At 46.8% G+C, this 21,298-nt stretch overlaps 2 protein-coding genes across 2 annotated transcripts in view; one reads left to right on the top strand and one right to left on the bottom strand.

Annotated features, from left to right (window-relative positions):
• Positions 1-2,608: 2,608 nt before the first annotated feature.
• The window catches only part of LOC106647085 (uncharacterized), a 72,799-nt gene continuing 54,109 nt past the window's right edge, over positions 2,609-21,298 (bottom strand). Inside the window, exons 4-7 of the mRNA XM_089598335.1 lie at positions 15,652-16,007; positions 11,443-12,571; positions 11,064-11,164; positions 2,609-3,459 (exon numbers count right to left, since the gene is read on the bottom strand). Of these exons, the coding sequence (XP_089454461.1) occupies positions 11,125-11,164; positions 11,443-12,571; positions 15,652-16,007 (1,525 nt within the window). The 3' untranslated portion in view covers positions 2,609-3,459; positions 11,064-11,124. The remainder of the gene's footprint in view (positions 3,460-11,063; positions 11,165-11,442; positions 12,572-15,651; positions 16,008-21,298) is intronic.
• The window catches only part of LOC111643886 (uncharacterized), a 146,061-nt gene continuing 128,418 nt past the window's right edge, over positions 3,656-21,298 (top strand). The window contains exon 1 of the mRNA XM_089598831.1: positions 3,656-3,676. The gene's annotated coding sequence lies outside the window, so the exon portion shown is untranslated. The remainder of the gene's footprint in view (positions 3,677-21,298) is intronic.

Here is a 21,298-nt window from a genome sequence, read left to right as displayed (position 1 = left end):
CCGTTGTCATCGTCATGTAGTCGACTCGTCGCATGCGAGAGCAAAAGTTTCGCGGCGAACACGTATACACTGTATGGACACGTACACACACACACGTACAATACACAAGAGTGGAAAGAAAAATAGTGAAAAAAAGAAGCAATCGCTCGCTTGTATTATTTACAAAAGAAAAAAAAAAAAAACATACTGATCTTCATATAAGTACATGTATTTTTTATAGAAAGCGACACGATCACTTGTAACGAGAGAATCGCTATTGCGCATGTGCCGGTTCTGGGTTTTTTCTTCCTTTCTTCCTTCGCATCCCTGCAAGTGTAGCAAGTGCATGTGTTATTATTATAGCTCGCCCCGTTTTTCACTTACGCGCGGTTCACAATTTGTATTGTATATGTATATATGCTCCTCCTCGTTTACATTTATTTTCTTCACCCTCTATACTTCTTCTTCTCCTTTTATCACAGATATAAATAAATGTATCTTTACATAAAATTTACATTTTTTTCATTTGCACACGGACTTTTATCTTTTCTTCGTACCTTCTTTCACTTTTTTTTCTACTTTTTTTTTTTTTTCTTCAAATCATACACGATACATGTGTACTCATGACTTTGATCGATTTTAGAACACTTTTTTGCGCTTCGTTATAATTACTTTTTTACGTTGAATAATTTAGTCCAACATTTTTTTTTTTTTTTTTTATGTATACTCATCGAAACAGTTTATTTACACAATAGGGTCGAATATATTCTAAAATCGATTAACAATTTTTTTTGCTACCCAAAGGAACTTTTGGCTTCGATTTCAACGTTGTTCGAGAACACGATTCGACACTTTTTTGTCCAAAGTGTAAAATTTTCCTCAGAAATTAAAAACCATTGATATGTTTCCGTTGTTTACGTATTGTTTTTTCCACAAAAAAAGAATTTACAAATATCGATCGGAATTCGTTAATTTTCAGATCCTCGACGCGCGCTGGCTCCTAATGACAAATACATGACAGTAAACACTTTCATCTGCTTCATCTGTCTCATTAAATACTATTGCACCATTTTTCCTATGCAAACATCATTACCACAAATACAATAGAAATAATAACCATATCAATAAAAATAATAATGAACGTGTATACTACGTGGCTTTCATCAATCATAACTGCGATATTGTTGATATATTTATTTTACTATGTGCGATGGTTAATGTTCATTATTGTATATAATAATTTTTCTTTTTCTTCATTCGTTTATTTATTCTTCTACTACAGGACTGTGTAGTGGTACAACACGTGTTATTATTCATGAGAGTATATTAATAATATACGTGGGGGGGGGGGCTTAGAGAGCATTTTTTATTGCATTTATGTATACGGCTATTGGGTGACACCTTTCAATTTTATGTATTTATAAAATCTTTTTTTTTTTTTTTTTTTTTTCTATTAACATTGACTATTGCCAGTGGAAGCCAGCACGAGCTCCGCCACTCCACAGCAGCACCATACGGTTTTATGAGATTTAACAAATTATCATAATATTCGTATTATTACTTGGAAACTGTGACATGCTTGTATCATATTTATAAGTATTATAGTTGTTGTTTACAATAACATGCTTTTTATGTTGAAAAAAAAGACAGGAAAATTGCTTGACTGACACGCTCAGCTGTTAATTTTGTATTCTTGCTACTTATTGTATGCAGTTTTAATCGTTTGCTGGTCGCTATGAAAACGTTTATCAAAGAGGATAACAAACACTAATAGAGTAAAATATTCCCCTATTGCACCGTAGAAGCATGTCTTTTTTTTATTGCAAAATCCATTTTGCAACGAAATAAAAATATTCATACATTCAATGAAAAATACTTTACACTGCGTTACTCGTGAAATCTTAAGGATCTAGTTGTGTTTGTATATTTACATTTTTACCATGTATATATTATATGTATGTTTTTAGTAAGTTTTAAATGTTAAGAAAACATCATGTCGATTGTTAGAAATACCCTTTTATTAAATTGCAAGTTTCGTTGATTTTTCTTTTTTTCACAAACGATACATCAATAATTGTTAGTTAAAAAAATTCCAAACGCAATTCGCACAACAATTCTAATTGTAGAAAAAAAAAATAGGTAAGTCGTATTCACAGATGAAAAAATGAATCGCGTGCAAAGTAACAAAACCAAAGCAAGCTCAAGGTGCGTTGTTTATACTATAAATAATATGAATAAAAAAAAAAAAAAAAATTAAAAAAAATAAAATAAAATTGTCCATCTTCACGGCTGAAGAAAGACAAAGAAGAACGGAAGAGACGCGCGGTGTCCACAAGCACCCTCGTCTCTTGTTCTCCTTCATAGTAATCTTTATAATCGTTTTCTATTAGTTTTGTAATATAATATAATATATCATATAATATGTATATTTTCGCGTAAATTTTATTTACTTATCCGCCGCATGTATATTATATGTGACATATTTACAATAAGACTTCTCGTACCGTTGATGCGATACGCGCTCGTGACTTTTAAACTCAATGATCAATAAAATTATCATAATAATAAAAAATAATAATATCATTGATAATAATAATAATAATAATAATAATAATAATAATAATAATAATAATAATAATAATGATAGCAATGATAATGATAATAAAATCGTATCAACAAACAGTTCTGTCATTTCGCCGAACCATAAAACGAAGTGCCGCTATTTTGCCTTGCACATTGCCCGTGTACTCTACATGTGTATGTATAATATTTATGTATTATATTCACGTGTCATAGTGTAAAAATGTGTGCACTATCATAAGAAATCTATTTTTTCCGTCTCTTCTGCTGATAAAAATTACAGTCCACGTCTTGTGTACAACCTATTTCAAAGAGAGACTTCCAAGGGACAGCAGCTGATGTATAATAATGGGCTCACGGAAACGAACAAGCTTGCAATGCGCTTATACCCACGTATCACGTGCACGAGAGCTTGGTACACTCAAGTCAAACATGAAGAAGAAAAAAAAGAAAAAGAGCTTCACCGGGTTAAATTTCGAGCTTGCAGAACCGGGTCCCTCCGGCAATTCCCATTGCCGTAGATCAGCGCGGCCGATTCCTGTAATCCTTTTTCGTAATCCCCGCCAGGAGAGGGGAAGGCATCCTTCCGCGGTAGTGCACCGACACCCGGTGTCACCCCCTGGCGGAAAGAGCCCGGAGAGTGAGGGGCACACGCGATTTATGCGTGGCCCTCGGAAAGGGAGCGGCTCCATTATTTCGCCTCGAGGTTCACCTCAACCCCGACTACTCCCCTCCAAATGTATGTGTGTGAATGTAAGTCTCTGGAAGGAGCCCGCGCGCTTGCGCCATCCAACAATGGGACGTGACACTTGTCGTGTTTGCGTGTGCGAATGTGCCACCGTCGGTCCCCGGCTTTTCTTGCTCCCTCTGCAGATTTCCCTTTCTCGGACTGCGGTCGACCTGCAACAAAGAACCAGAATATTGCGGTCTGTTAGCCGAGATGTCTGGTATAATGTTATATCCCTCTTATGTAAAATCATCAATGCTCAAAGTAATATTGTCATTTTCATTCGACTGCTAACTGGATCGGTGTTTGGTGCTTGTTTCAGAGGGGGATTGGATTGCGGCCAAGCCGACTCGGGAAACTCACTCTGCCGTCCACAAAGTTCAATCGCAGGTAAGTCCGAGGAAACCGTATACATATACCAAGTTTACTTTGTCATCGGTACAAAATAATTGTGTGCAAACTGTTACTCCTCGAGCGCAGTAACTCGATCGACAGGGTATCAAAAACAGATGAGTTTTATCAGTCATCCAATACATTCACACACGCACAGGAGCTAAAAGGCGACAGTTGAAAGTAGAAAAAAAAAAAAAAAAGAAAAAACTACGTATCGCGTTACTCGAGTAAGAAACTTCAATACCATTGGTTTAAAGTACCACGACGCGGTGGTGTATCGAGACCGAGAAAAAGCTGGATATATAGGCGAACACACACTGCATTATCGCGTGCAGCACAAACTCTCTCTCTTGAGAGAGAGTGCCAGATTTCATTGCTGGCTTTATCGCGGAAAAGGCAGTTATATTCTTGTACCGCTAATTATTCGATAGGATAAAGCGCCGATTGACTTATCATGCCCCCCCCTCCCCTTTTTCGTCTTGGGATTATTCGAGTTATTGCATAACCGATTAGATTGTGGGAGCCGCGGCTGAGCGAGATAAAAGCAACGAGCGGCGCGAAACAATTAGCCGCCGATAAGCGCCATTTGGCGAGCACGAGTTTGTATCATCCGATTCGGCGCGTAAGAATCAACGCTCGAAAGTTTAGCTGAACCGATGATTCCCCCCCCACTGGTATATAATGTATAAGGTAATCGCTAGGCTGCGATCTAAGCGCCGAGGAATCCTCCCGTGCGCGAAAGCTCGGCGCTATTATTGCCACTTACATGTAGGTGTGTGTGTGTGTGTACACGCGGGAGAAAAGATCTCGATTCGCACCTCTGCTCCTTATAGAAATCGAAGGGGAGGATTGAAGGGGGGAAGCCGCGGCTCGCGCCGAGAGAGGACGGGTATGCGGCGCTCGTTAAGGGGCACGTATCCTCTCTAGCGCGCGCGAACCGAGGAGGAGGAGGATTATCGGACGTGTCGATCGTCGCGGTGCTTATATGTATGCCGCCTCGAAGGTGCGAGTGTATATATATAAGTGCGTGCGTGCGTGTCGCCGCGGCGCGCTATGCGTGTAATGCCATATGGGATTCGTGTACGCGGTTGCCCGAAGCATCGGCGCCTACCAATTTTTTTCCGTCTGCGGGTGTGCAGATACACCGCGGGATGTATATGCTGTCGGGCGCGAATTTATGAATGCTATATATATACGCGCAGGAAACTAGTAGCTGCGGAAGTTTTGAGGGAGCTATACGCAAGTACACGTCAGTAGATCGAGTCCGGTACGCGGTGAGACGGGGTTCTATCTGTCTGTCTCTTATAGCCGAGGAAAGGGGGGGGGGGAACGAAGGGGGTTTGTGGAAATTATTAAGACGATCATTATCGTTGCTGGTCGTCGGCGCTGCTGGTGTGCGCGAGGTGTCGCAGAAGCTCTTGTCGCGAAAATCACCAATTAGCCAAGACGCGGTTGCCGCTGCTTTTGCGAAAAGGAGACAAACCGGTTGGGATGGCACTGGCAGCGACTCGGGCACACGTGTCACCCGCGAGAAAAGTCCCTGTCAGCGCACGAGTGTTGTGTACGCGTGGAAAATAATCGTTTTTTTTGTTTTCTAATTATGAAAAATATTAGCTATCGGAAAACTGCACCGACGCGGGAGCCAATCGTTCGTTAAACTCGTCCCGGCATACTCTCATCGCGCGATCGAGGGATATCCTGCAATAGAAGCGCGGGGAATCACAGCTGCCGCTTGTTTCCGACGGCGGGACTCGCATCACCGGGGACGAACCATCAATCTCGTATTCGCCATGCACCGGGTATGTATGATTGATGGGCGCTGCCTCTGTTGCGCGGGGTAATGGGACTCTCTCTCTTTTGGATCGTTAACTCTGGGGGGAAGAGGGGGGGGGGTGAAAAATTTCAATGATTTTGTTAGCAATTATTTCAAGCGTCGCACACTAGCGGCTCGAGGAGTTTTGCAACGCGGACCCGCTGAATTTAATTGAATTAAAATACTTGGCAACACGTGTTGGCAAACAATGCGCGGCCAGCCAATGCGGAGGGGGGGAGGACGTAATAAATCGGTAATGAGAAAATTTTCAGCTGCGACTCGAAAACAAACGACCGCAACGATCGGGATGGGAAGTATATAGGGGATAAAACGCGCGGAGGAGAGAGGAGGAGGAGGGGGGAAGTGTGGACGCGATGCAATAGGGATTAATCTTACGGATCGCGGAATCGCTGGAATCTCGTTTGCGAGGCTCGTGTGTGGAAGGCGAGCGAGAGCGGGTTCCCTGTTTTAGCATACCACCGATTTCGCGTAACAATGCGCCTTTTCGAGTTTTATTTTTTTTTTTTTTCCCCCAACGGGTGTGTGCAGTTTGTGTGTCTCTTGGCTCGGGGCTTTCTCAGGATAGTTTTTGGATTTGCAGGCTCCGTTTCCCCCCTTTGAACGCATTCTATTGAAAGCGGATTTTCGCCGATGCCTTGATGTATCGATGTTGGGAAATAAAATACTTTTGAGTGACGGTCTATCGCAGAGCGGATAAAATGTATTTGTAAAAATGTCATTACAATCGCAAGTACTTGTGGGATCTGTGGGAAAAACCACTCGATCACGCGTACGTTTGATTTGAATACAATACCGTGAAAAATACGTATAGGTATACATACAGCGCCAACTAATTGGCGTCGATGGAAACTCGGTGAAATCGGTCTTCCTTCGCGTCCTCGTCGATAATTTTGCAAAGTGCGACCCCCTCCGTGGTTGCGTCAGTGCGCATTGCACAGTGTGTTATTCTCTTTGTCTCTTTTCGAAGCGACAGAGGAGATCGTTTTGGACGGCAAATTTGTACGACGATTAGTTTGTATTCGCATGCGGGGTCTCGCGAGTTGGCGACAAAAATCGTTGCGTCAAAGCTGGTATGAACGTGAGTTGCGCAAGGCTATATGCTTCGACGAACGAGGGACATTTCTCAGCTTTGCAACGAAAACTCTCTCGGCGCTTTTATTTTGGATTACCTGATGCTTGACGGGCTATTATACTTTACAGTAAATAACTTGTGCCGTGGAAATTACAAAAAAGGGACTTTTTTTTCCATATGTGACTTCAAACAGCGCGGGTCCGTTAAGAATATTACTAAGTCATCGACGACCTGTACACCTGTGTACAGTGGTTCATGCACCTTTGACAAAAATTTTATTTTACACAATATGTAAAAAAAAAAAAAAAACTCGTCTCCTGGCGAGGCAGATGGTATACTTATATAAATTAAAAACGAAAGCTCACGCAAATTGTATACTCGGCTGCAGCCCATTATCTTTTTCCAAACTCGTGGAAAGACGGAAGGAGGTTCCATGCAAACGTATCCTTCGCTGCGATGATGATGGAAGGAAAAATTAGAATATCTTCGGGTAAATTAAAGGGATTTAATGATAAAGACGCCGCTTATTCATTTGCTTCCGTACACGCACAGCTCACACATTATAATAGTCGCTTTCCACCATCTGCTCTCTTTTATTAAACTCGTATATGCACAGAAGGTGGGGAAGGGCAGGAGGACCGGGAAGCGCTTATTTGTATAATTATTACTCTTTTTCCCTCAACTTTTTTTTTCTTCCAAAGCATAATTCCGCGCTACAGATTGGCTGTTATTTACTGCTCTTCATTAATATTACTCTACAACGTCAAAAAAAAAGAAAAAATTTGATTTGAACGTTATCAAAGAGTAATATTACACTCAATTTTGTGTTCTCTAGTGACAATAAAGCATAAATTCAGTCACCTGTTTCCTTTCTCCACTTGATTTACAGCAACGACAACTCATCGATCAAAAATACACGCGACCCACGCTACGTTGCGCACAAAAATGTTTTCTTTTTAATATGGTCCGAAGAGAAGCGATGTACACACGCGACAAGGTGTAAATTCAGCAGCGGCGATTTATCGCACGTAGGTCTCAGTTGGCGACCGTACACGAGATGCTCTCCAACGCCGCGAGCGAATTTCATTACAGATTGCGACGCTGTATGCATCACACGTATGTATACATACATGTTCACCCAACACTCGGGTTACCATATAGCGTTACGTCTCGCGCACTCGATTTGGTTTCTCTTTGCCGTGGCTCCTTCAAAATTTGCATTTAAAGATGCAGCCGCGCTTTATATTATTCGCCAATATAACTCCGATTGCAATGCGTATAGGTACAACTTTTCACTCGTATCTTCAACAGCTCATTTGGGAGAAAATTGATTTTCATTAAGTTACCGTTTGCTATTAATTGAAATGGTCGAGTCGAAAGTGCCTCTAAATATCTCATCACCCAACGACAAGTGACTCGATAAACCACCGAATCTGTGAAAAACTAATAGTAACCCATATCGCAGCAAAGTCTCACGTGACTCGACTACTGGTACAAAAAAAAAAAAAAAAAAAATCCTGTAATTGCCATTAACAGCAACAATCCTCCCTCTAAAACGAAACAGAAGGACCCAAACCCACTCACTCATGCGCAGGGCAAACACATAACTTATCCTCTTTCTCTTACGCACGTCTGAAAAATGTAATCCCAAGCAATAACTCACGCAAAGATGAAAATCGAAGCGTATAGATACACAAGCGAGACGCGCGTGAGAGAGAGGGTGTATAGAGCGGCTGCACGCGAGAATTCCCTCTCTCTTTGTGTATACACACAGAGACCCCTCGAAATATCACTGGCGAATCGAAGTGGACGCGCGGGATTATTTATACGGGCGCGCGAGTAGCCCCATCGTCGCCGCGGGGGAATTATGCCGTCAAAGCACCCCGCGGAGCTCGCCGAACATTTTGTCGCGGATATTCATAAATAAAGAGGAGCATAAGTTTCGACCATACACACATACATCGGCAAAGGGGGGCACACAAGCTCGATTGGGGCCTTAGCCGTGGCGATAACGAGCGCTAACTTGTTGCGGCCGAGAACGCTGGTATACGGCAGCGATTTATCGAGCGATGCCCGTGTCTAGATCCTTCTCCCCCCCCCCCCCAGGTGCAAGAGGCTGACGAATGGGAGAGATCGGGTGACTTATACGGAACCCCGTGTACACGGCGGGTGTATTTTGAATTATCGACAGCAAGCCCGGCGTTGGAGGAATTTCGTCAATACGCGCGCCCCGGCTCTGACGGATTGCCACGTTACACTCTTGCGCCCCGGTAGAAATATTATTCCGGGACAGCGAGTATATAAGGTTTCGATTTTCGCGGCGGAGGGAATTTATGGCCCGCTCCTTTTGAGAGGAGAAGAAGAAAAGGAGGAGGAGGGGAAAGGCCCTTTCAGCGGCGCGTGCAGTGTATTAATTCCGACGGCCGATAAATATCGGGCCTCCTCTGGGGTCGCTCTGTCCGCACCTCGCGCCCAACGCGGCTTTATTAAAATTCAATTCCTCGTGAGCGTTGGTCCTTTGGTTTCCTCCCACAGGAGGGGGGGGCTACAATCTCGTTAATGAGTCACTTATGGGGTTCCTAAGGAGGTGAAATTTATGTACCGGACGCGCGAGGGGCGGTGCCGAAATAGCCGCTAGAGCCATCAACCGTACACTACCCCCCTTCCATCCGCCTCGATGAGAAGATCCATAAACTCGGCTCGGGCTGTAAAGTGCTAAAAAGAGGAACGGAGATGGAACGGATGGCCTCTCCCTGAACAAAAAAAAAAAAAAGCTTGAACCGGCAGCTCTGGTTGATAAAATTTATGAAGAAGTCGTCGGTGGAGCGGATAGATCGGCCGATGAATTTAGGACACTGCGCGACCACCTTTGAAACGGCCCTCCAAGCGAAGAGATGGGATGTGTATCCTCTTCAGCAATGGAATACCCGCGCGGCTACTTGGCAATTACCATACGGGCCTCGCGTATTATCGTGTACTCTTTCAAAAGCCAGCTACGTATAAATCTGCTCTATTATGTTTGCGTCGTACAGGCCTCTTTGTCCGTAGTTTAGGAGGATGTTATTATGAGCTCACGAGGGTGTATAGGTATACCCGGTCCTGTTTCGGCTGAACGAAAAACACACACGTAGGGGGGAAGGGAGAAGGGACGAGAGGCGAGGTGACGACAGTGAAAACTAGTTTATTCGGGACTCGGCTATAAATTAGGATCAGATCGCCCGCCGGATAAGGATGTCCCACTAACACCCGGCTCTACCTAAAAGACATTCTGGGCTCTCTTCTTCTCCTTTTTTTTTTTTTTTTTTTTTTTTTTTTTTTTTTTTTTTTTTTCTTTACCTCATCGAGTCTCACTCTCCCGCGCGTTTGGCTCTTTTTATCCTGCTTCGGCTCGTCCTTCCTGCCAAAGTTTTTCTCGACTTCTGGATTCGAGTTCGCCCGCGGTTGGACGAATGAATGTATAGGTACATCTCGCGTCTTTTTCCTGTTGCTCTCTGCACGAGAGCCTCGCGTTTTAAGGACCAAAGAATTTATAGGACAATAAAAGCCGCCACGGGACTGCCGTTATATTATCCCCCCCCCTCCCGTACATACCTGTATCTCTCTCGTACACTCCCGAGAGTCACTAAAAACCGATTTCGTGTATCAAGTGCTCGATTCCCCCTTTTCGCGCGTGTGTTTGCCGTTCCTTTTTTTTGTTTCCTTTCGCGCGTGAGAATGAGCCTCGAGAGCAAAAGAAAGAAAGAGAGAGGGAAAGGTTTGGATTTTGGAAACGCAAGCAGAACCGAGCGAAAAGTTGAATGAGCGAGCGGCGGAGGAGCCGGACGAAAAAGAGAGGAGCGGCCCAGCTGGCCGTGCACGAGGGGAGACGAAACGGTGACACGCGAGGGAGGAGGCACGGGTTCCCATTCAGCGATTGAAATCTCGGTCCATTTGTTACTGTCGGGAAGGTGGCGATAGCCCTTCCCTCTCTCGCCCCTCTTCCATATATAACGTAATGTGTGCCCACACGCTTTTTCTCTCTCTCTCCGCTCGACGCAACCGTATAGTATATATATACACACACGGCTATTATTATTTCCGACGGCCGCTCACCAGCTAACGACCAATCGCTGCACCGGGATATTAATTCCTTATCGATATGTGTGTCAGTCCTCTCTCGCTCTCTTGGGGTGTTATACCCGTGTATATATGTACCGTCAGTCGGGGGACCGGCTGATTACGATCGCTACACGAGCTCTGCTCTCATGTGCGCGTACCGTTGTTCTTCCCGACTCGGACTTGTTATATTTACGCGACATCGTCTTTGTCGTTTTGCTACAAGCACGGTCTCTCTATATACCTGCGGGCGTGATGTGCAACGGGTTCTAGTAGCCCCTTGGACCTACATCCAGTCGCGTCTGGGGTGTGAAAAAAAAAAAAAAAAAAAAAAAGTACACAATATGTCGAGTACATTGGTTTGGCGTTCGAGGTGTACTTACCGGCCTTGTGAACGGTGGTGGTGGGTCGCTTAGCTTGCTGGTGGACGGGAACGATGGGTCCTTAAACCGGTGACACGAATCCGCTGCCCATGGTCTGGGACCTGCAACCAGAGGAGCATCGATTCGAGGATCAACACACTTGTACCTTGCGACCATCTTCTCGAAAAAAAAAAAAAAAACCCGCTCGTTACGTATACTCGAACCGTCCCACCTGTTGCTGCCCTTCCCTCCCACCCTGCCCCGAGTACAAGTTTGGGCGAAACCATACAAATGAGCGGCCATTGCCGAAAACCCAACCAACTAACCGACCGACGGGGAGTTAAAACCAAAGCTCGTCATCGTCACCAATCACGAAAGCCCAAAGAGCCCCCTTTCTTACCCCTTGTAGAACGGCTTGAAGGCGGTGGTCGCCTCGGTGGCCGGTAAACTGGCGGTGGTCTGATGCTCATGGAGCAACGCGGCCTGCGCGCCACTCGCCGACGTGTAGTCCTTGTGCGGCGAGTTGGGCAGCCTCGTGCTGTAACTCACCGGCAAACTCTGCAGCCCCGTTTGGCTCTGCATGTACGCACCCGCCGACACCGCGTAATGCCCGTTATTACTGCTGATGGGGGTACCGCTGCTGTTGTTGTTGTTGTTGTTGTTGTTGTTGTTGTTGTTGTTGCCACCAGGGCAGTAGCCGGCCGGAGGTACCTGGATCACCCCGTTGGGCGTGCCGACCTTCATGTTGGGTGGTGTCTGTGGCGGGGTGTCCGTACCAACCTCGGGAAACCCCGCCGCTGCCGAGGATGAGGCGTTTGTTACCGACGAGCCGGCCGTCGTCGAGTTCGGGTTGTAGTGGAGCTGGCCCCCCGAGGAGGAGGACAGAAAGCCACCGTAGCGGGCACTGCCGCTCGAGTAGGGCGCCGTGGCCGCCGACGATGGGCTCATCGACGCCGCCGAGGGCAGGGCAAAGTTGCCCAAGCTCCCGGTGCTCGGGTCAGCGGCACCTCCACCCGTAGCCCCCAGCCACGGCTGTTGCGAGTGGTGCGACTGCGCCGTCAGGTGTTGATGGTGATGGTGCTGCTGTTGCTGCTGTTGCTGGTGTTGTTGTTGTTGTTGTTGCTGTTGCTGTTGGTGGTGGTGCTGATGCTGCTGTTGATGTCCGTAGTGTTGTTGTTGTTGTTGTTGTTGTTGGTGTTGGTGGTGGTGGAGGTGGTACTGAGGGTGGTGCGGGGGCGGTGGGGTCTTGCAGGCGGCGGTGTCGGCCAGCGACCAAATTTTCGGCTTAGTCGCGGGAATGGGCACCCCGGCCGCGCTGCAGTCCGACTTGAGCACGTCGTCTTTCAAGTGGTCCTCGGGCCCGTAGCCCGGATGATGGTGGTGGTGGTGGTGGTGGTGCATCGTGTGGTGGTGATGGTACGGATTCCCATCCCCCGATCTACGGGGATCCTCCTCGAGATCCAGATCATCCTCATCCTCGAGATCCTTTTCGTGCTGCAGGTGCTCCGCCTTCACGTGGCGCATGGACTCTGCAATATTCCGCACAACAAAGCAAAAAACATTTATATACATACATACACGTGTTTGTGTGTTTGTGGATAATCCATTGTTTTGATTAGGTAATATTTGAAAGTAAAAAAATGAGCTTCTTTTGTTGTTGTTGTATATAGATCCTTCCATCCCCCGAAATAAAACCGTAAGAGGACAAAGCAAAAAAGCCACACGCGCGCGCGCGCAGTTAAGAATTCAGTGGCTCGCAAAACGTCCACTTAGCCGACAGAGAAAAAACATTAGGGGCTCGGCTCCTCTATACATATATACGCACACACATGACGTATAGTTATATATCTCTCGGCCCTTCTTAATTGGCCCACAGCTACCATACGTACCATATATATAGACACACGGGCGCGTGGGGGGCACACCGAGAGTGCGCGCGAGAGTGGAATATTGGCGTTAATGGCTCGTGGTGGTCCCCGTGGTGCGAAAGCGAGACTCGGGCTGATGCGTGTCATTGTCGCACATACGCATACGTGGGTGCGTAGGGGGGGCTCAGCTCGAAAGAGCGAAAACAAGTTAGCCGGGGGATACCAGGATGAGGGGGAGGGAAGGAAGGGGGGGGTCCAAAGCAACATATATCCATCCGAAAAAGTCGCGCGCATCGGAGCTATACGCGAATAAACTCCCCCGGCTAGGTATATATACATGTAGGGCTGTCTGCCGGGATGCTGCGAAAAAGGGGACAAGAGCAGCGGGAGTGAGACACTTTGGGGCGCAAGAGATTTCAGCTTCCCTCGAGTGGTCTCTCTCTCTCACCCTGTACAGCGATCTCTCCCTTTGCGCGCGCGCACCCCGGCTCCTTTCTCCACTCGGAGCCAATGTACACATATATACACACACAGATAGAAGCCTCCTGGGGCACTCGAGGATAGCCATGGACCGTCTGCCAGCCAGTGACGCGGTTAGGGGTGAGAATTTCATTAAGAGGTTCGAATGAGCCGAGTGGGCTCGTGTGTATGTGTATATGTATACACAGTTGATGGCTCGTCAAGCGATAATTCCCAAGCCGGGGAGAAGGGCGGCTGCTCCCCTTTGCCGTCGTCTTCCTCGGGAAACGAGGCGTCGACGACCAGTTGGATGGAGACGAAAGCTCGGGCGGTGAAGCGAACAACGGAGAGAGAGGGAGGGAAAAGGCTCGCTTTCTTTGGCCTTAGGGTTGCCGACCCCTAAAAAGACATACATATATACCTATATATACACGAGGAGCGTATAGCTTATGGGCCAACTAAATAGATACTACCAAGGAGAGAGAGAGAGTCCACAAGTGGCTCTTTAACTTTTGACCTTCTGCCGGGTGTATACGTCGTTAATCGAATCAGCCAACAGACGCTTCTCTCTTACGGATTTATGGGGGCCGGGGGGGTTTACGCAACGCGGGCCATTTTATGCGAAATCCAGGCCGGTCGCGTTTTACGACAAATTGACTGCCTCTTGAGTAAGTACCTTGGAATTTAAGGCTCAACTGGAAAACACCGCTCCGTTAGCCAAAATGACGGCATGGCCACGGAAGCGAAGCGACGATAAAAAAAAAAAAAAAAAAAAAAGAAATCAAGCGCCTCGCATTTGCAGCTCTCGACGGCGGTTAAAACGCGTACACCAAATCGAGGCTTGAGTATCCACGTACTATATCGGAGCCGGATGACACTCTCTCTCTCGTCACATCCATCGCCAAGCGAACGAGAATTAAATCGGAGAAAGGAGCCTCGATGTATAATACACGCGTCTCTTTTTTCGTGCGAGGCAGAGTCAGGTGGAGGCGTATACAATATACACGCCGTAGTGCTCAAAGAATACGGGGGGAGCGTCGACGATACATCACACTCGTACGGCTGATGTTCACCAAACTTGGATACGCGTAAGGAAAGTATGGATGTTTCCAAGAGAAACAACGGAGCAAAGGGAAGGCTCTCGAAACACGTGAAATGTGGGCGAAGCTTGGACGAATAAGCGCGCTTTTCCAAAAAGTCCATTACTTATGGGTCACCCAAAATGGGAAGATCGATCGTCATCACCTCTGAATTATTTTTCCATTCCTCCGAGGATGAAATCTATCAATCCCGATGATAAAGACAAAAACACCTCGCCCACGCGCTCCGTGTAGGACCATATATATGTATATGCACTCGGGCGCAATAATGATATAACGCAAGCCAAGGGGAGCAAGGGTGTGTTTGTGTATATCGAAGCAGGAGCCGAAACGAGAAAGGGCCGAGAGCTAGGCCATTAATCTCCTCTCCTCGAGCGGCAAGCCGCAACCCGTCACTGTGTTTACCCACATGTGAACCATTATGTCCGCCCCCGCGATATAGAGAGGAACTATGGAAGGGGGCATTTTGACACTCGCATCACTCCAATCTCGGCCTCTGGCTCTTTTTGCCTCCTTATAGGGATGGATTTTTCTCGAGGTGTAACCAAAGTGCCAGTCTACTTGTCAAAGAGGTGTTGATGTTTTCTTTGTTTGACTAGCCGTACTGAGTACTTTTTTGTACGAGTGCACCATAGGGCCCGGGGAAACATGTATAATAAATAAGCTATATTGATTACTTCCTGAAGCACAGCGGAAGCTGCAGGCAAGGACACAAAGATTTTTTTAGCACTTTAACTGCGAGTTTTATTATGGGCACGACTTGTGGTGATTATTTTCGAAAGATTTTCTAATTACTTATTTTAAGAAGCAGAAAAAGTAAACAGATCAGATGAAACAAAGTCTTCTCTATAGCGTGTGCCCGAGGTGTATAATTGGATCTGAAAGTGAGTTGCAATCAACTACAAGTGGCAATGTACCGAGACATTTTAATCAAGGCACGACGAAGGGGGAAACAAACATTTCTCTGTATCAGTCGGTGAATAATCGATGCCCCTTTTTGTCTCTGTGTATTCGCGAACGGTAAAAGAAAATCCCTGGACCCGTCAGCTCGTACAATTATTGCAGTCCGTTTTAAGAGCCCTTGGTTCTTTTTTTTCTTTCAATCAATTGACATATAACGATGGTTTGCGTACAAACGAAGCAAATTTCCCCAAAGTTGAAGTTCATATTATGTAGACTCACCAGTGTCGTCGAGTCCCCGCCTGGGGTCGTCGGCTCGGTCCTGCCGGCTGTCCTGGCCCATGTCGTCCTTGTCCTTGTTATCCTCGGAGTCGGTGAGGTTGGCGTCCTCGTCGTCGTCCGTCTTGTTCTTCGGCTCCCACGTCATCTTGTTCTCCTTCTTGAGGCGCCTCCTCGCGTTGGCGAACCACGTCGAGACCTGCGTCAACGTCATCTTCGTTATTATCGCCAGCATGATCTTCTCGCCCTTGGTCGGGTACGGGTTTTTCTTGTGCTCGCCCAGCCAGGCCTTCAGCGTCGCCGTGGACTCGCGCGTCGCGTTTTTCCTCCTCGCCGCCAAATCGTAGCCCGCGCCGTACCTGAAACACCAAGAGAAACGAGCATTTTTTTTATTATTTTTTTTATTTTTTTTCTCTTCCCATGCCTCGGGAGTTGACGCAAAGCTTTTTCGGAAAATCTGTTTCGGCCCAGAGCGAATGAATCAACTCGCGTGGAACAATATTTTCCCTCCTTACATATATACTTATACGAGAGGGGGGGAAAAGGTCCGGTGTTGTACCAGGCGATACGTCCTCGGATGAAAATATTGACGTAGCAGAGTTGGGTCAACGCGAGACGTATCCGCAATCAATTCATCTCCGTCGATCAATCAATGTTTTATCGCCTCTCCCCCTTGGCTCTCCTCAATGTCCCTCTCTGCCCCCCGGCCATTTTCTTCCCATATTTTTTCCCTCGCCTGTTTTACTACCCACTCGTCGATCCCCCCCCCCCACTCTCCTCGAGTCGTGAATATCCCTCGGAAAAAAAAAGCATATACCCATCCGAAAAAGAACAGTGTATTCCCCGGTGGATTCGACCCGTATTATACACACGCGCTCGTGCGCCCACCGCGAAGTACCATCGTACGCGGGTCCATAACGTGTATATATACTCTCGGCGTCTTTTGGACTTTTTTTTTCTCTCGTTCGCTCCCCCTCGTCCTGCTACTTCTCTCCGCGGGTCCGTCCCCTTCGTTTATGTGTCTCCTTTTTTTTTTTTTTTTTTTTTTTTTTTTTTTTTGTTCCTCCCCTCCTGTATATACATGCCTTTGCTTCCATATTTTCGGTCATTTCACGCGCTGTGCCCCGGCTCGGACGCGAATTAATACAGATGTGATTTTTATGGTGATACGCCTGCGGAACACTTTGTGCCTCGGCCCATCTGTGCGGTGATTTATTTTGCGACGTAAACACACGAATACAGTATAAACCCGACATGCGTTTCATTAAATGAAAAACAAAAATTATCAAGTTACCGGCGCGTCCTTAATGTACGTATCTCCCGTCGGACGGACGCAGCGAGGAAGGAAGGAAGGAAGGAAAAAAAAAAATCCACGAGCGAGAGGGGGTGACGGTATATCTCGCATACATGTATAAACCACCACCAGCACCGTGCAGTATATACCCCATAGAGTGGCGTGATTCCGTCGGCTCCCCGCGAGCGCACTCACTCACCGTAATGGCCATCCGATCGATCCTCCCTACCCTCCCTTTTTTTTTCTTTTTTTTTTTTTTACGCACGTACACGCCCTCGCGAAAAATATTCGTTCCCATGTATATGTATGCACCCTCCGACGTTTATTCGCGTGGAGCGATGCGGAGGATTTCAAGCTAAGCTGCGCGGCTCTTTTTTTCGCGACAGTGTGTATATATAAATGTACCGGGGCGGGGGAGGAGGGGATTTTCGAAACTCACTCTTGCCGACACTTTCAGGGTTGCGAGCTTTTACGTGTTTCAAAAACCGAGACGTATACCCAGGGGCGATTGATTTTACATCGAGCCAATATTGCGAATATTTGATTGATCACGTGGCACGATGGTAATGAACAAACCGCGCGCCAGTTGTGTGTGTCGCGGAGACAGGGAACCTTTTAGCAAGTGTGGATCAACTCGAATCCATACCAGTAGGCACCTATTTACACACAACAAAAAAAGGAAAACAGGGCGCATACATATTGGTATCGATAGCAATAAGCCCGTTCAAGGTATACACACCAACACACCCATATATTCGTGTTTGCACGCGCTAAAAGTGATTGCTCGTCCGTCACGTTCATCTCGTTTTCTCAATTAGCGCGAGCTCGACTTGGTCTTTCCCTTTTTTTTTCTCTCCCCCCCCCCCCCCAATATGGTTATATACGTCTCGTGCACACGCACGGCAAACAGTCTTTTTCTATCTCCGTTTCTCCGCACTGCCGCCGCCTTTGTCTTGCAGTCGCGACTCCAGGGGGGGGGACTCTCTTTCTGCCCGTGTGTTTGGAGAGCCGAAGCTGCAGGGAAAAAGGAAGGAAACGAGCCGAGTCAATAGGCCTCTCGAGAGGAGGATTTGAAGGGAGCCGACGACTGCGACTAACACAAACACTGCAAATCGAACGAATGCTGCATCGGGGAGACACATTGTTCCCCCTCTCTCTCGCTTTTGCAACGAGCCCTTTTTTCTTTTCCATACACACCGCGTTGCTGATTGTTGAATTCGTGGCCTTTTCATACAAAATTTGATCGTCAACTGTACCTTCTGCCCGCGACTCACTTCCCCCCGGTATTATCACCTCCCTCCAACTCGTTCAAAGCGAGCTTGCATAAGCTGCGCGTTTTCTCCGGGGGATGCCGATGACCGAGAAAAGTGTGCAGTTCCGATTGCTCGAGAAATCGAGGTAGAAAAAAAAAGAAAAGGCGCTGTGGTTACGCGTCGTCGAGCACTCGGGGAGGGTTGCTTTTCACTCTCTATTAAACTTCCCCCGGACAAGGGAAAGGCGGCGCTGGTGCTTTACTCCGTGGATTCCTTACCTCACCCCCCCTCCCCCTCTGTTTCGCTAATATCGTCACGGGAGCGGAGAAAGAAAAAGGAGAATCGCTGCCATCGAGGAAAAGCGCCCGAGGGAGGCTACTGACTGAATCGATAGGTATACCCATACGTACATATATATACTGCGACAGGATGACTCTGGGAGGGGGTGGCCATTGTCTCCACTGCGAGGAGTTATTTGGAATCTGACGGGATGGCCTAATGAATTTGACGCTTTTAGAGCGCCTTTCTGCGAGTCTAATTGCTCGAGATGATTAAGCTTTTTTGGAGAGTATAATACACACAAGGGTGGGCGACGACTAAACTTCGTTTTACGAGGCGTTTTGTGATTTCATTATTCATCTAGTAATTCAATATATCTCGATGGGTTATCGATACAAAATGTACTTACATTGTGTATCGATCCACGTGGGTAGGTCATGGGTCCTCGAGCTGGTGCGCGTATCAAAGGCCTGTGTGTGCACACGGAGGGGAACCTCGAAAGGTTAACCAATATTGGCAGAGGCCACGTAATTACTCCGAGCGCGTTTGCTTTCAACATATACATGTTACACTCGAAGATTCGGCATTGACCGAATGTAATTTGCACGTACGGGCGATCGAAAGCTGACAATATAAACGTATTGCATTAATATACGTGTTGGCGTTTGTCTCGATTCATGATGAGATTTATTGGAGCTTTTACGCACAAGTGCGGCGATACTTTTTACAATCTCACGTCTCTTTGGTACATGTAGCCTCTATTCTCCTCCTCCGCAGCCACTCTGATTAATTATTTCTGTCTCTCTCGGGTTTTCTCATCTGCATACCAGAGCAAGAGAGAGAGAGAGAGCTTGCATTTCCCTCCTGCGGCTCTCCCTCGTTTCCTCCCATCCATCGAGGCCGGCTGCATTAATTCGCGTATTGCGCGCGAAAGAGGCGAAGCGACAGCAATCCTAGGACTAGAAAGCCACTCTGTCACTCGACCCATACGCACTCGTTCTCCCCGTGTAATGACTTTTTTTTGACGCTCTACGGCTCCTCTCTTTCGTGAAATACCTCCCTCCCTCTCGTACATACATATATACACATTTTTTTTTTTTTGTTCCTCCTCCTCTTCCTCTTTCCATTTCGCGTTTCTGTATGCGGCTTTTATTGAAAAATAAAGGTCCGAGCGGTCCAGAGGGACAAAATTGCGGAAACGAAAGTTTCAAGCTCATTTTTCGCGTTCCCACAAGCATACGTATACGAAAAAAGCACCCCTGTCGATCGTCCTTTATTTTATTTGCCGAGCAACTTTATTAAACCGAGCCTCCCGTCGCACACGACGCTCATAATGGCGCGTAATCCCGATTCTTCTTACGCGAGAGCGAGCCAATTACACACAGGTACACCGAGCGGCCATACTCCCTTTGTGTATAATAACGCGGCTAAACGTCGGCAGCGTCGCGGAGGTCTCCCCGCGTCACATGGCCGCCGTATTTGCGGCTTCGCGTATAACGTACACAGGTACGACCGCAGAGAGAGAAAAACGCCGCTGCAGAGGAGAAAAACCGGTTTCGCGCGTTTGACTCTATTACAACGAGCCAAGGAGAAGGGAGGGGGGGGTAAAAAATACACACACACACACCGGCGGCGGTCCCTTTGCCCCCGCGATCTCTCTGTGCGGGCCCGAAAATAATATTGAGTCAGCGGCGGGAATATACATCGGCGATTACAGATCACCCCCTTTTTTTTTCGCCAGAACAACGACCCAAACTCCAGCCGTGGGAATTCGCGTGTCTCCTTGCTCGTCCCCGCGCAGCTTTTTTTTTTAACGAGAGCCATCATCGTAGTCGTACTCGCGCTCTCGTACAAATTTCAGTAAACAACGAAAGAACCCCTAGTTGTATTTTCGCCCTGCACTGCCAGGCGGGACAAAGAGCCCTCGCTCGCAAACAGTTTTTCCGGGCGAAGCTCTCTACAAAAACCAAACGAAACAGAGAAGCCTTGCGAGCCGGGGTGTAAAAAAAAAAAGCGGAAAAAGTTCGCTCATATAAGGAACAACAGATACGTGCACCTATGTGTATGTATATATGTACGAGTCGTCGTCTCGGTGGAGCCTTTTATATATAGGAGCTGCGCTGTGAAAGGCCGCCGAGGAAGGGGAGTACGTCACGCGCGGGTGGAAGCTAGAGTGCTCTGCGCCGCGGTGTACAGTGCGAAATAGAGAAACGCTCCGGATTCACCGCCCCTGTGTATATACGTACAATGGGGTCTTGGCTGTATTTTCATCGAAATTCAACGACGGAGGGCAATTTTTCCGGATTTTCTTTTATTTTCCACGTTCGTGTTTTTTTTTTTTTTTTTTTTTTTTTTTTTTTTTTTTTTTTTTCTCTTCCGCCGTCCATCTGTGCGAGCTCCAAGGGTGGGTGGGGGGTGAGAAATATAAGAGTTTTATTCGGGAAAGGGGCGCTGCTCGAATGGAGACGCGACTGGGGTATACGCACAGTGCCAACACGGGGTTTCCGTGGATGAGTTATGGCGACTTTATTGGCCGGGAGCCGAGGGAGCCGAGATTCATGGCTCATAGTTTTTAGGCCGAGGGTAATCAAACGGTGCGTAAATAATTCGAACCTCGAGTCTGAGTAATGCGGATCACGGGTGGTGGTCGCGTTATGACAATTAAGGTCGTGATTTTTTTTTTTTTTTTTTTTTTTTTTTTTCATAGGAAGATAAAACTGGTTTGAGTGGGAATTATTGAGTCAAAAGAGAAAGAAAAAAAAAAAAATAGTCCAAAGATGCGACGGGAGAGAAAAGAAAATTATAATTAGGAAAGACAAAGCGC

Source organism: Copidosoma floridanum, unplaced genomic scaffold (assembly GCF_036245765.1).
Source record: "Copidosoma floridanum isolate Cflo_tuat_1 unplaced genomic scaffold, Cflo_Japanese_pri ptg000006l, whole genome shotgun sequence".
Lineage (NCBI taxonomy): Eukaryota > Metazoa > Arthropoda > Insecta > Hymenoptera > Encyrtidae > Copidosoma > Copidosoma floridanum.
The sequence above is the reverse complement of the archived record's forward strand: the minus strand, read 5'-3'. Positions and strand labels throughout refer to the sequence as shown.